General features: G+C 39.9%; 1 protein-coding gene across 4 annotated transcripts in view; it reads right to left on the bottom strand.

The window, feature by feature from the left end:
- Nucleotides 1–935: 935 nt before the first annotated feature.
- hmgcs1 (3-hydroxy-3-methylglutaryl-CoA synthase 1) overlaps nucleotides 936–14,450 on the bottom strand; it is a 32,437-nt gene continuing 18,922 nt past the window's right edge. For 3 of the 4 annotated variants that reach the window (XM_062972431.1, XM_008102827.3, XM_008102826.3), the window contains exons 4-10: nucleotides 14,236–14,400; nucleotides 13,250–13,418; nucleotides 11,015–11,185; nucleotides 6,600–6,706; nucleotides 5,219–5,344; nucleotides 4,125–4,288; nucleotides 936–2,783 (exon numbers count right to left, since the gene is read on the bottom strand). In XM_062972431.1, the coding sequence (XP_062828501.1) occupies nucleotides 2,691–2,783; nucleotides 4,125–4,288; nucleotides 5,219–5,344; nucleotides 6,600–6,706; nucleotides 11,015–11,185; nucleotides 13,250–13,418; nucleotides 14,236–14,400 (995 nt within the window). In that variant the 3' untranslated portion in view covers nucleotides 936–2,690. Of the gene's footprint in view, nucleotides 2,784–3,711; nucleotides 3,757–4,124; nucleotides 4,289–5,218; nucleotides 5,345–6,599; nucleotides 6,707–11,014; nucleotides 11,186–13,249; nucleotides 13,419–14,235; nucleotides 14,401–14,450 lie in introns of all 4 variants that reach the window. The other variant, XM_008102825.3, reaches the window with a different exon arrangement.

Genomic DNA, 14,450 nt, shown 5'->3' with positions numbered 1-14,450 from the left:
CGATCTGTTTCAAGTAAACTGCTAAGTGTGAGGCCCGAACAGGATTCTGGTGGTTATTCATTTGTGTGTACTAGAACTGAACAGAAAGACATTATATGTAAGTGATTTCTTTCCTTGTGATGTTATAACTTCCAACAAACTAGAGTTTCTCGGGTAGTTAACTTTAGACATACTTAAAATGAGATGGAAATATTGCAGACTTCCAGATGCTATTGGACTGTAAGTCGCTATCCATTAAGCAAAGTTGATGGAGAGCTAGGAATGGAAATTTAGCAGCTGGAGATGGCAAACAAGCAGCTACTGCATGTGAATTGGATCAAGACCCGAACACTTGATCCCATTGTGATCCCAACCTCCTTTGTCTAGTACTTGCGATGAGGAAAGAAGGTCCCCTGCTCCAATTTTCTATGTAAACAAGTTCTGCAGTGACCAGTTTATCTATCTATCTATAAAAATACTGCATGCGGTAGTGATGCAGCATACCCATGTTCAAGATTTACTTCAAAGTCAAATACATGTCTCACATTCCAGGTTTCAGTTTTATTCCCCTTCAGATTCAACCCAGCAGTTAGCTATGCTATCTAGCACATTTATCTTTGGCTTTAGAGATACTGAATTGTACATGCCTATCAGATAGGCTTGGTTTGAAGTTCTAGACATGTAATGGGTATGTTTTGTATTTCCCAGGTTCTCCCAATGACTTTGGCACTATCTAGTTTGTCTATATGTTATGTAGCTTGCTTACGTAATACAGAGCAGGAAAGGAAAAAATCTCACTGAGAAATCTTAAGACCAATTCCAGCGGTTGCAGACTTGAACACAGAGATGGGCAACAATGACTCGTCTGTGAATTAATTCTGTCACCTAGATGGATTGTTGCAAATTCCTCATGGTCAGGCTGATGATGATGCAAAGCAAGAGAACACAAACGTAAGTAGTTCAAACAGCTCAACGTTTATTTTACAAGGCAACTGCCTCATCATACTGAGGTTTATAAAGGTTACATTTTTGTGCAATGGTTCTTGCCCTGTCCATTGCCTGCAATGGACTTGATATGCTTCCATCGTGTGGACAGACATGAGGCTTGTCCTCCAATCATCTTGTCATACATAGCCACAGCACTGAGACCATTTGTTTATCAATTCAAGTTAAGTCAAAGCATGTCCAACATGAACTGATGCAGAAACTGTGAAACATTAGTCACTTACTCTTAAAAAAACAAACTACTGAACATCAAACCCTGTGTTTTGTAACCTAGCATAATGGGTACCAATTCTTGCAATTATTTTTTTTCAGACAAAGCTTTTTCAGTTTTTTAAAGCAAAATAAAAGTAGGGCAGAGTGTGAGTTTGGTGTCAATGCATTGTATTTTACAAGCCAAGAGCTTTTTTTGCTTTTAATTCCAGTTCATCTAGGACCATCCAACAGTCAGTGGACTCTCCTCAAGAGAGTCTATACACAGGCTTAAAATGGCTAAAGCATAATTGCAATAGTCAAAAAGTATTCGCTCTGAAGCAGGTTTGTGGAAGCCAATTGAAGGGAACAACTTGCAAATAAATGAAGAACACAAGCCACGTATCATGTTGAGTGGGTATTCAGGTAACACCTTCCGTTTTTAATGCCTTAGGTAAGCAGGCAACCTACCAAGGTGGTTTTATCAAATGAGTCCAAATAGAGCTAGACGACTGCCCTGAACTAATGGGGCTCCAATCTGTACATGACTGTTTTAAAGCGAGTGCTTTGAAAGTTGATGGCCTTCCAGTATTCATACATAAGCAGAAATAGAATTTCAAATCAACTTGAAATAGGATGCTACATATACATCAGATCAAAGCAACTCCTGTTATTGTTGTACTGTCCAGCACAAACATGAAAGAAGACTTCAGGAGCAAAATATTCCAGAAATGATCCTTGAAAAGTTCCTTGAAAGCGGAGTATGCAAAACCTGCTCCTGGGTAGCCTTGCACTCCAGGAGTAGGGGCAGTCTCCTTTAGTTTTGCTAGTACTGCAAAATGGTCTTTATGTTATTGAGGAATGGTAAGGAAAGTAGTTCTTAAGGTATAGACACAACTAAAATCCCAATTGTCAATTGTCACCGACCCCCACTTTTTCCGGCTACGTTTGAACTAGTAATACCAACTGGAAAATAATTTTCCCGTTAATAGCACCTTGAAAAGCAAATCAACTGCACCTTCCCCAAACCTATGGGCTTTTGAGGGATAGAATTAAGTCTATATTTAAGAGACAGGGTGCTTAGATTGTTAAGGCACATAGGACCCTAACTTTGAAGACTGACAGACACTGATGGCTTTAGGTCACATCAATTTCTTTCAATATTAGCATGAAAAAGAAGTCTTCTTTGCTGAACAATAATGTTACAAAATTTGCAGAGATCTTTGTTAAAATGAGGTTTAGGGGAAGGAAAAAAGTACCTAGTTCTGAACCATGATTGTTTATAAACAAACTACTTTTCCCAGAAAGCACTCTTGCAGTAAGTTCCAGGAAGCACAAGCACTTTTAGTGTTATGAAACGACATGTCAACAAACCGCATCAAAAGACAGAGCCTCAAGAATAACAGTTTCTCATGCTCTAATTAAGCAGTACTGTACAGCAAAAGGTGAGTAATATTTAATTCTGTGTACATCCCCACCTCTCCCCTAATGTTTTCAACTTCCACCTCACAGAGGTGTCAATGCTCTCCATTGGAAAGGGAAACAGCAACTGCTTCTGAATCTGCTTTTCCAGGAATTCTGGGTACTTTCTTAGCAGGGCTGGGGATGTGCTGAGAGAAGAAAAGTAAAGCCACAGATCAGAACACATTAAAAGGTACATCAATTTTAATTGTTCCCAGTTCTTAAAACAAAAGTTAGGTATGAGGGAACAATACCTCAGTATTAATTTCTTAGCCCAGACAATTTTCCATTAAAATCAGTGAATGAATTACCCTAATCAAACTTCAGGAAGTATTCATAACTGAAGAAAGCATGAATACTTCTAGAGATTTCCACAATTTACATCTGAGTAATTGTTCAAAGCTTGTCAGACTACACACATTTTTTTCTTTCAAATTGTTCAGGTTTGACTCCCACCCCCCCCCCCCCCCAATTTTCTAGGTTACAAATGGATAATTATCCGAAATTGACAAATTAGTGAATAAAGAAAAATCAAAATAGCGGGTAAGAAATACTATTATCATCTATGTCCCGGATTTACAGTATATTAATGACACTAAACAATATTGATTTCAGTATCTTTTAACTGCAGTAAGCAAAAAGCAACTGGGCATGTTTTCAATTTGGGAACATGGAAGTAAAGAGGTACCATGATGTTTTCCAAACATAGTGGAGGCCAGTCTATTACAATTATAGACAGTATATGACACCACAAAGCTAAACTGGATTTATAGAGAAAATACTTTTACTAAAGAAAATATTCCTTGCTTAATGCATGTTTTCCTAGCAGTTGAATAGATTAGAACAAAATTGTTGTTACTTATGTGATTTCAGATGTAGGACTGATATAAGAGGTTAATGTAAAAGAATGACTTTTGGTTAATCAATTTTAGAAGACACTGTGCATGTGAGTCCGTGAGTGTTGGGCACAGTGCAAAAGCAGAAAGAATTGCAGAAATGAAGGAATGCCCATGTTATATAAGATCAGGAAAAGAGAGATTTGTATGATTTGGTAAGGTTTGCTGAAAAGTAACTTACTGGAAGAGCAAATATAGACATACTCCACTACATGCGCTTAATAGTCTGCAATTTATTTTTGTGACAAAGAAAAATAAAAAAGGAAAGGTTAGAAAAGGATCAACTTTTCCATGGGTCTGATTCACACATAGGGAACAGGAGATCGTGATTAAGGAGCTGGGGACACATAAAAAATGTATTCATTCTCTTACAGATAATGTTCAATCCTCTCCCCCATGCACACCCCAGCTTTAATTAAATATATAGCACTGATTCTATACAAGTGTGAAGCTCACATATTTCTCTGTATGAAGTAAAAATAGTGTGTGTCATTTGACATTCTGTTCTCAGTGTCTTATAATGAAATTAAGAGCAGCCCTTCTATGGGTGTATTGGCCCTGGGTATCACAAAGGGGAATAGGTATGACACTTACCTCATGGGCAAGGCCCATGTGAACAACGTCCACACCTGCTTCCAATGGCCCGTCGCCCAGGATCGGGCGACGGGCGTATGTTCTCCTGTGTTTCTCATCCACTCGTACCAAATACCAAGTTCCCTCGTAGAGATCATCCACAGAACATTTTGGGATATAATTAGCTATAAGAAAGAGAAAAGCCAGAAAGAAAGAGTTGATACCTATTATTATCACAAGCTCCTTATATATTTGTCCTGACATACCAAATTGTTTTTGAAGATCTGATTGTTTTTAGAAAATGTTACCGTACTCCAAAACGACTGGTATCACAATGAAGCACAGGAAAGGGAAGAAAGTCATGTCTTCAAAGTAATGTGGAGTCTCATTTATTCCTCTGCTAGCTATTCTCCCAATGGTAGGGACACACATCTCATTGCATAATTACAGAAGTGCAACAATTAGAAGCCTAATATTCTCATACTTTCAATTTTTGTCTTTATACATCAAGCAAAGAAGCTCAGCTATGAAAATCCAATGAGGGACCTTTGGCAGAGGAAATCTTGCCAAGCGGACCCTATGACAGCTTCACCTTGGGATTAGTATAAGTTTGGAAATGGCTTGAACGCAGCCAACAACAAAGATGTTCAGGTCTCATGGGAAGCCATTCAGTTGAAGGCGAGAGCCAAAATACCAAATTTATATTCTGCATAAGATTTACCATTTCTTGTTGCTTAACAGATTTCATTTCTGTATTCATTGTAAAAAAAATTAACTCCATTTCAAACAGTGGCTTGACCCCAAAGTCAAACTTTGTAATGCCTAACTGAAGTCTCACTGATTTCAGTGGATCTATCTAAATACCTTAAATGAATCAAATCCTGTGTCATCTTGAAAGCTAAGCAGTAACCCTGCTTATTACTTGGATGAGAGAGTGTCAAAAAATTTCAGGTACTATAGGCTATATTTCAGAAGAAGGAACTGACAAATCTCCCTTTCCTTAGAAAACCCTATGAAATTACCGGGGTCAACAGGTTACTTGAAGGGACTCACACTCTAAGAATGACAGACTGAATCCACCTCATAACAATTGTCATGGCGCTGCCACCACTCACCTAAATGATGAGTCTCTTGTCTAAGCATCATGTTTTCTGCAAATACCTCCGGAGGGATACGTTTCCTTGAATCAAGCCTTGCTTTCAAATCAGACAAGCTTGCTGTTATTTTATCCAGGGAAGAACCTGCAGTACAAAACAGTAATTTTTAGAAACCATACTTAATATTATGCTGAAACAATGATTAGACAATTGGAAATTAAAAGTAAGCAAGACAACATATTGATTTCCTCGTCCCACCATAAAGCTAAATTAACTACATCAGCACAAACATTGCACAATGCTACATTCAACATTACAACAAAACCAAAACCTCCATTACAACCAATACTGTACTTCAGCAAAGATATGAAATTAATGCACAACTCACTTGACAGCAAATTATAAAGGTTTCGGGAGATTATCAATTTTCCCCTCCCTCATGTCTCAAGGACCACGATCATAACTGTACCCATGTTTATTTCTTTGATGTGTGGGCTGGCACTGGTCATTGAACCACCCTACATAACATTAGTCTTAACATGGCCATTACATGGAAAATCTGTGCTTTTCCAGATATTGCACTCAAAGTCCCATCGGCTCCAGTTAATAGCCAGGGATGCTGAGAATCCTATCTAAATAAGAACTGGAAAAGCATATGCTCCCCACTCTTAAACAGTTTATATGTCTATTATTCAGATTTTGCCCAAAAGACAGTATTACTAAATTGACACTTTAAAGTTGTGAATTCAAGGACAAATAAAGTGACCTAATGAGACATTTGGATCCATGATGCAACTAAGGATTACAGTTGTAAAAGCTGGTATTTCCATATCTTGGGCAATCCCTTTTTCCACAGATTAAAATCACAGGTTATTACAGAAACACAGAAAAAGGTGCATGACTGCATTCTTTTCGGTTAGCATTTCTCTGATTGATTTTGAATGAAAAAATATTATGTACTGTGGGACAGTACTCATAGAGCTATATAGGTTCAATGTTGTGAGAAGGAAGAAACAACAACCATCAGAGGGGAATAAAAATTATTCTAATTATTCTTACTACACAAAGCAGGAAGGAGCTAAGTGTCCTACATTCTGATCTATGCAAGTCTTACTCAGCCACTCCATCATGACTGTTAGGAAATATCATATGCTCATGCACATTCATATCTCTAACTTAGTAGCTATACTACCCAGATACTCTAGAAAACCATGATTTTCAGAATGCTGAATTCTGTGATACTACACAGAATCAAAGAAAAGGCCATGAATGAGTTCAATCAAAACTCTCTATTACTTTGACTTGTATGGAGTCCCAAAAGATATTAAACAACATCGAACCTGTGATTCCATAACTACCAAACAATGATTGTGTCTTTATTGTCAAGGATTTTACTCACCAGGAGTTGCGTCTTGGCTGACCTTGATTGAGTACAGGGTAGCAGCAAATCCTGAACCATAAGAGAAAACTCCAATTCTCTGACCTGCCAACTGTTGAGGAGAGTACCTGGAGGCCAGAGGGCAAGATGTGAGTAACAGGTACATTAAGGAAGATTGAACGTTAGGTCTGATTCCTAATATTTTTATGTAAAATTAAGTTTGCTCCAGGCAACATCATCTTCATCTTCATTTCTATCCCGCTCTTCTCACCCCGTAGGGGACTCAGAGCGGCATACAATATACATTTAGGCAAAAATTCAATGCCTCATTATACAAAGAAAATAAAAAAACATAAAATAATAGAAACAATAAACATATAAACACAATTTAAAACCATTGATATATTAAAACTTAAAACAGCATCTAGATCAGGGGTCCCCAAACTTTTTAAACTGGGGGCCAGTTTACTGTCCCTCAGACTGTTGGAGGGCCGGACTACAGTTTTTTAAAAAACTACGAACAAATGTATATGCACACTACACCTGTCTCATGAGCCTGCTTTTGGCTAATAAGATGGTCAATGTCCAGTTCCATATTTGATCCCCCAGGCAGGAATCAGCCAGGCCTTGAAGCTGCAAGGCTTTTCAATATTAATCAAGGTGGTCAATTGAAACATTCACATTGGCCTTTAACAGAGAAGAGTTTTTTTTCTCCCACCCTGGACCTTCCACAGATATATAAACCTTCCTTGCCTAGTTTCCAACAGACCTCACAGCTTCAAAGAAATTTAGCAATGTGTTTCCTTTAGGAATACTGCTGTATGACTACTATTACAACAGCAGCAGCAGCAACAACAAAAAAATACTAATAATAGTATTTTAAATGTATGATAAAGCTCAACTCAGTATTTCTCTTTTTTTCAGAGGCCCCTTCCACACAGCCCTATATCCCAGAATATCAAGGCAGAAAATCCCACATTATCTGAGTGTGGACTCAGATAACCCAGTTCAAAGCAGATATTGTGGGATTTTCTGCCTTGATGTTTTGGGATATAGGGCTGTGTGGAAGGGCCTGTAATATGTGAAGAAAGGTGACTTAGGCCCCTTCCACACAGCTGTATAAAATCCCACATTATTTGCTTTGAACTGGGTTATATGCCAGTGTGGACCCAGATAACCCAGTTCAAAGCAGATATTGTGGGATTTTCTGCCTTGATGTTTTGGGATATAGGGCTGTGTGGAAGGGCCTGTAATATGTGAAGAAAGGTGACTTAGGCCTCTTCCACACAGCTGTATAAAATCCCACATTATTTGCTTTGAACTGGGTTATATGCCAGTGTGGACCCAGATAACCCAGTTCAAAGCAGATATTGTGGATTATCTGCCTTGATATTGTGGGTCACATGGCTGTGTGGAAGGGCCCTTAGTGGCTAAATGCATTGCGTAATTATAGCAGAGTGATGTCACTTTACCTGCCTTGGTTCCATCCTATGAAACACTGGGATCTATAGTTTGGTTTATAACCATTTCCCATGTTGATCACCTTTGCCTGGACACCTCCACTGTGTCAATATACTGCATTTCCTGGGTTGACTTACTAGAAGCAGCTTTGTTTAACCCAGTCTGGGAAAGACGCCTGTGGCTTTTGTGGCTTTCCCCCAAAAGTTTGATTTCATATTATTTTGTTTTATCCTATTTTCCCTTGCAGTTTTTATATTAATTTTCAACTTTTAATTTCCTCTTAATCTATTGCAGTGTGGGAGGAGAATTGTATAATTATGTTATACAACCAATTTTAAATTACTTTATAGCAATTTTTGACATGCTAAATGCCCCTAGTTGATTCCTGTCTGATATGGGTTGAAATTCTGTGTTCTTCTTGAATTGGAAGGCTTTTAGTGATTGTTAAGAAAGGTTGTTGTGAGTTTTACAGCCTGTCTGGCTATGCTCCAGAAGCATTCTCCCCTGACATTTCGCCCACATCTATGGCAGGCATCCTCAGAGCCTCTGAGGATGCCTGCCATAGATGTGGGTGAAATGTCAGGTCAGAATGCTTCTGGAGCATGGCCAGACAGCCCGGAAAACTCACAGCAGCCCAGTGATCCCAGCCATGAAAGCCTTCAAAACAATGTTTGTCTTGATGACTGAAGCAGCGGGCGGGGGAGGGACTTTAGGGGCCCACTCGCCGTTCTCCTTTTCCTCTCCTTTCTTCCTCATCTTCCAAAGCGGCGGGCAGAGGAGGGCCCGCTCGTCGTTGTCCTCCTATTCCTATTCCTCTCCTGCCTTCTCTTCCAAAGCGATGGTGGAGGCTGCTTCGGGAGAAGAGGAAGGAAGGCGAGGAAAAGGAGGAGAGCGAGCAGGTCCTAAAGTCCCTCCTCTGCTCGCCTGCTGCCAAGCCAGTAGAAGCAGCACAGCTTAAGAAGAAGCAGTACAGTAGCAGCAGCAGCCTTCCTCCTCTTGGCTGTTCCTCCCTCCCGCCCAGGGTAGGCCGCGGGCCGGATAGATGGCCTCAGGGGGCCTCATGTGGCCCGCGGGCCTTAGTTTGGGGACCCCTGATCTAGATACACCCTACTAGCCCCTCCCCCTCCCTCCCATCATGATCTTAAGGTCTTCTTTGGCTGTCTTGGATGGTGCTGGGTCAGCACCATCCAATAACTCATCCTATTAGATGAATTAAGGCACACAGAATGTTCTCTTTTCATTTGTTTTTCATCATCAATGGCAGCTGCTTTAAGTAATGAGCTGATCTTAGTCTGCACTGCCTGAAGGCCCTTCCCCTTCTTTTTATTTCACAATACAGATCTAGCCATCTCCAGTCAAACAAGATTTTAGAAATTATTATGTCTCAAGCTGAAATTATTGGCATTACCGACTCTTTTTTTCAGCTACAAATCCTAAATGTGCACAGTTGACTTTGTGGTGACATTTATCCACAGAAGCTATACACCTGGGAATGGACAACCTGTGGCCCGCATATAAGCCCTTTGGGATTCTCCACTGCGACCCACACAGAAATAATAAGGAGGCTTGCCTTATTCAAGAGCATGGGAGGATTTCCTCCATGATCCGCTTATTAGCAGTTTGGGACATCTTCTCTGAGGTCCATGTATAAATGCTCAGGGAACTTGTGGAGCACCCATATGCCAAACATTTATGGATTCTCTCTTACAGCTCACAGAGGTCCATGACATGGACTCTCTCTTCATCCCCACCGGTAACCTAGGGAGGGGTTCTTTCTTTCAGCCTACAGAAACATCTATTTAGCTCCCACAATTCCCTTTCCTGTCTCTCCCACTTAATACATTGGAAATAATAACTTTTGTTGCTTTGGTCTAATGGTTACCTTCTCAAATGTAGCTTTAAGAGCATAACCACAGAGCTTGAAGGCCTAGAGTAGTGGTTCTCAACCTGAGGTTCCCAGATGTTTTTGGCCTACAACTCCCAGAAATCCTAACAGTTGATAAACTGCTTGGGATTTCTGGGAGCTGTAGGCCAAAAACATCTGGGGACTCCAGGTTGAGAACCTGCTATTCTCCAATTTCTCTCCCAAAAATAACTTTCCTGTGAGAATTTGACTTCTTGCAATGGCAAATGGCACTTCTGTCCTGTACTTTGATTTCTTCTTCAAGTATCGCATTTAGAAAACCATGGAATAAAATGGTTATAGAAGCCTCATCTCTTTTCAGGAGCACGCCCCACAAATGCTTAAATGTGTTGAATGCCTTTTAGTACAGAAAGTAGGGTTTAAAATGCTGAAGGGAATACAAATGTTGTGGTAAAGTGTCAAAAATCTCATCTTGCATATTAGAGTGAGCCCAACCGACTGAACTTGCCACAAGTTGAGAACCAGTATCTACAAGTTCTTCCCATGCCATGCTGGAGTGCCCACATGGTTTTTTATGTCTTGAAATAAGAAGCAGATAAAAGTCTGGATAGTCTATGTATAAACTAGGCAAAGCATTCACAGAAAACAAGTGGCTTTTCGTGATATGTGTTTGAGAAAACGTAACTACAATTGTAAGTCAGCACTGATCACTGCTATTCATCACTTGTAGCAGGTGTTCTCTGTGATGCTTCAGTATTTACCATTTAGATAGTTTGTATGCAAAATCTACGATTCTATACATCATCTTTCATGAAAATTTCAAATAGTTAAAAATACGAAGTGCACAGTGAGAGGTGAGACTACCACGTAAAGACACTTAAGTCTATAAGCTTCCAAAGATAGGCTGCACAAATGCAGACAAAACCAATACATGAGAGTCACAGAGACCACAAAGAAGAATGAGTGTTAGTCCCTGACGGGAGAGGGAAAGCCCTCTCTCTGCTTATGACTAATTCAGAAGGAAGATACAGGACTAAACTATGGCTCAAATTAAATCTGGCACCCAAATCAAACAGACTGTTTTTACAAGGCTATTGCCAGTTTCACTTACTGAGCTAGGAGAGAAGCAAGGCAGCCATAGACTGAAGGTGTGTACATATTTCCATTTTGATTAGAAACAAGCAAGGAAGCTTTTGTTTTTTGGTTGAAGAGCTCAGCACTGGCCTTCATAAAAGCTTTCTCCACATCTCGATCAAAGTATGTATCCTCTAGTTTTACATCTCTGAAAATGAGAAATATTGAATTTATTGGTTTTTTTACAGTAAGAGAATGGTAAGACATGTAGACAATGAGCAACAGACATCTACTCTCTCTTCTATGTAATATCTTACATTTCTGGATTCTTTTAAAGGTACTGTATCTAGATTATGCTACCCAAGAAAAGAAAGTTCCCTTCCTTTAGTTACAGTACTTTAATTTGACAAGGCTAATTAATCACATAAACAAGGATAAAACATTTTCTGTCCACAAATTCTGCAGGCTAATATTTTGATTCCAATACTTGACAACACAACCTCAAGATGTTTTAAGAGCCTGGTTTGTACTCGGGTATTTAACTATATTATTCTATTTGAGAGAAAACAAGAAACCAAAGTTAACTAAGGACTTCCATGTTGTATTCAAGTGCAAAAAGATAGGAAAAAATGTATCTGCATGAATGAGTAAAATTCTCATTCCTACCTCAGCCTATTGTGCAGATAAAAGCATAGAGTTGGACAAGACCACATGGGCTATATAGTCCAACACCCTGTCAAGCATGAAAAGCACAATCAAAATACCCCAGGCAGATGGCACATATTATTTTGAGATACACTTAAAATAATATTACAAGTCAGCTATCCCTTATTAACAACACTATAATTGTGATAATTCTGGGGAAAACCTGTGTAATATTTTCCCAGTTTTCCAATACACTTTTTGCAAAGGATAAATCTTTAAAAGTATTTTATTTATTTATTTATTTTATTTATTTCCAATATTTCTACCCCGCCCTTCTCCCCGAGGGGACTCAGGGCGGCTTACACAACTGGTAGGATCACTACCAGTACATCATAATACAATAAAATAAGAATAAAACAGTTAAAATAATTAAATAACATAATAAAATACAATATATAAAAATTTAAAACAATGCAACACCAAATATATATACCAATCATCCATCAGACCTTGTGCAAAAGCCTTAATCCGATCCATGTCAATGCTAACTGAGTTCATTCATTAAACGCTTGCGCGCATAGCCAGGTCTTCAGCTTCTTCCTGAACCCGAAAAGGGATGGAGCCTGCCGGATGTCACTGGGGAGGGAGTTCCACAGCCGAGGGGCCGCCACCGAGAAGGCCCTGTCTCTCGTCCCCACCAGCCGTGCTTGTGAGGCCGGTGGGATCGAGAGCAGGGCCTCCCTGGATGATCTTAAGGTTCTCGTGGGCTCATAGGAGGAGATGCATTCGGACAGGTAAATTGGACCAGAACCGTTTAGGGCTTTGTAGGTCAAAACCAGCACTTTGAATTGGGCTCGGTAGCATATTGGCAGCCAGTGGAGCTGGCTTAGCAGGGGGGTAGTACGCTCCCTGTAAGCCGCCCCAGTTATTAATCTGGCTGCCGCCCGTTGTACTAGCTGGAGCTTCCGGGCCGTCTTCAAAGGCAGCCCCACGTAGAGCGCGTTGCAGTAATCCAAACGAGCTGTAACCAGAGCGTGGACCACCGTGGCCAAGTCAGACCTCCCAAGGAACGGGCGCAGCTGGCGTACAAGGCGGAGTTGTGCGAAGGCTCTCCTGGCCACCGCTAAAACCTGAGGCTCCAGGCTCAGCGATGAGTCCAAGAGAACCCCCAGACTGCGAACCTGTGTCTTCAGGGGGAGTGCGACCCCGTCCAACACAGGCTGTAACCCTATTCCCCGTTCAGCCCTGCGACTGACCAGAAGGACCTCTGTCTTGTCTGGATTCAGTTTCAATTTGTTAGCCCTCATCCAGTCCGACACAGCGGCCAGACACCGGTTCAGGACCTGGACAGCCTCCTTAGTGACAGGTGGGAAGGAGTGACAGAGCTGGACATCATCTGCGTACAGATGACACCGGACCCCGAAACTCCGAATGATCTCTCCCAACGGCTTCATGTAGAAAGTATCTCAAGTTTTTTTTTAAGTATAAAAGGAAAAACCAAAGAAAAAATCATATGAGCTTATCAACAGAACAGAACTATCAACTGCTTGTTGATGTTAAGCAGCACTTCCTATTTCTCAATTTCATTGTGTCTCTTTAATTTAAGCCTGGTATTTATTAATCTTACCCAAAAGCTTCAAGTCCATTGTAGATACCATTTTCATTTATATGTGTCTGGTCAATAAGAAAGTCATTAAGCAACAGGCGAGCTACAGATTTCTGTACAAGTTTGCAGTATGGAGAGTGAAAGATCATAAAGCCAAAGTCATTCAGATTGAAGTCTTTGTCAGTTCCCTCTAGGAAAAAAGAAAAAGACATTGATGATATGCTGCCTAAAACGGCACATTAAACACACATTTAGAAAAACTAGATCTTAATAATTCATTATTTGTGAAAATATGTAGACTATTTTAATACCTAATATGCAGACATACTGGTCACAACTGATACTGACTGGAAAATTTCCAATGCACAAACCTTTCTCATATTTCTGTGTACTTTTACTTCTGCAACAGATTCCTTTTACTTTAAATCTGTAAGGAGGGTAGATCTTTTAGTTTTGAGTTCAGATCAATTAACTGCTTACCAGTTAATGTTTCGATTCCTCCTAACTCTTTTATCCTTTTATTTGCCATTGTAATTATTTTTAGTATGGCACAAGCCATCAAGTCATTTGCTACTATATCCATATTGTCACATGCCACAGTCTCTTCTGACATACTGCTTCCTTCTCTCAACCATTCTCTCCTAAGTTTATTTCAAAAGCCCAGAGAATGTATAAAACATTAAAATAAACCCCTCAAACCTGTTGTAAGAACATCCTCATTCTCATGACTCATTAATTCTTTTAAAATTCACCCTCTTTAAAAACAACCCCATCATCATTGAGCAGATTCAGTATAACTCCATACTGCAGGTATGGAGAACTGAAAAATGTGTTATAGAGTGTTAATGAAAGTTATTCTGCTCTCCTAAATAAAATAAAGTATATAGTCTTGTGAAAAGCACTGGCAAATGCATGTGACTATTACTGCCCATTAAGCAATAGAAAAGTCTTAGAATATAAACAAGAAAGTTCTCAGTTCTGCAACAGTATTTTCTAGGAAGACACACCTTTTTGCCACTGAGTACGGATCTTCTTGCGATACACAGAGTAGCAGCGATCCAATGCACTGAGGTAGCATTGTATGGATAGTTTCCCATCAACAACAGGATACTCAGATACCATATCAGGCTTATAGAAGTCATAGGCATGCTGCATGTGGGTCCCACGCAATCCTATCAAAAAGAACACAGACTTGAAGGAGATATACAGAAATTGAAGTCCA

This window comes from Anolis carolinensis, chromosome 2 (genome assembly GCF_035594765.1).
Source record: "Anolis carolinensis isolate JA03-04 chromosome 2, rAnoCar3.1.pri, whole genome shotgun sequence".
In the NCBI taxonomy this organism is placed as follows: Eukaryota; Metazoa; Chordata; class Lepidosauria; order Squamata; family Dactyloidae; genus Anolis; species Anolis carolinensis.
The sequence above is the reverse complement of the archived record's forward strand: the minus strand, read 5'-3'. Positions and strand labels throughout refer to the sequence as shown.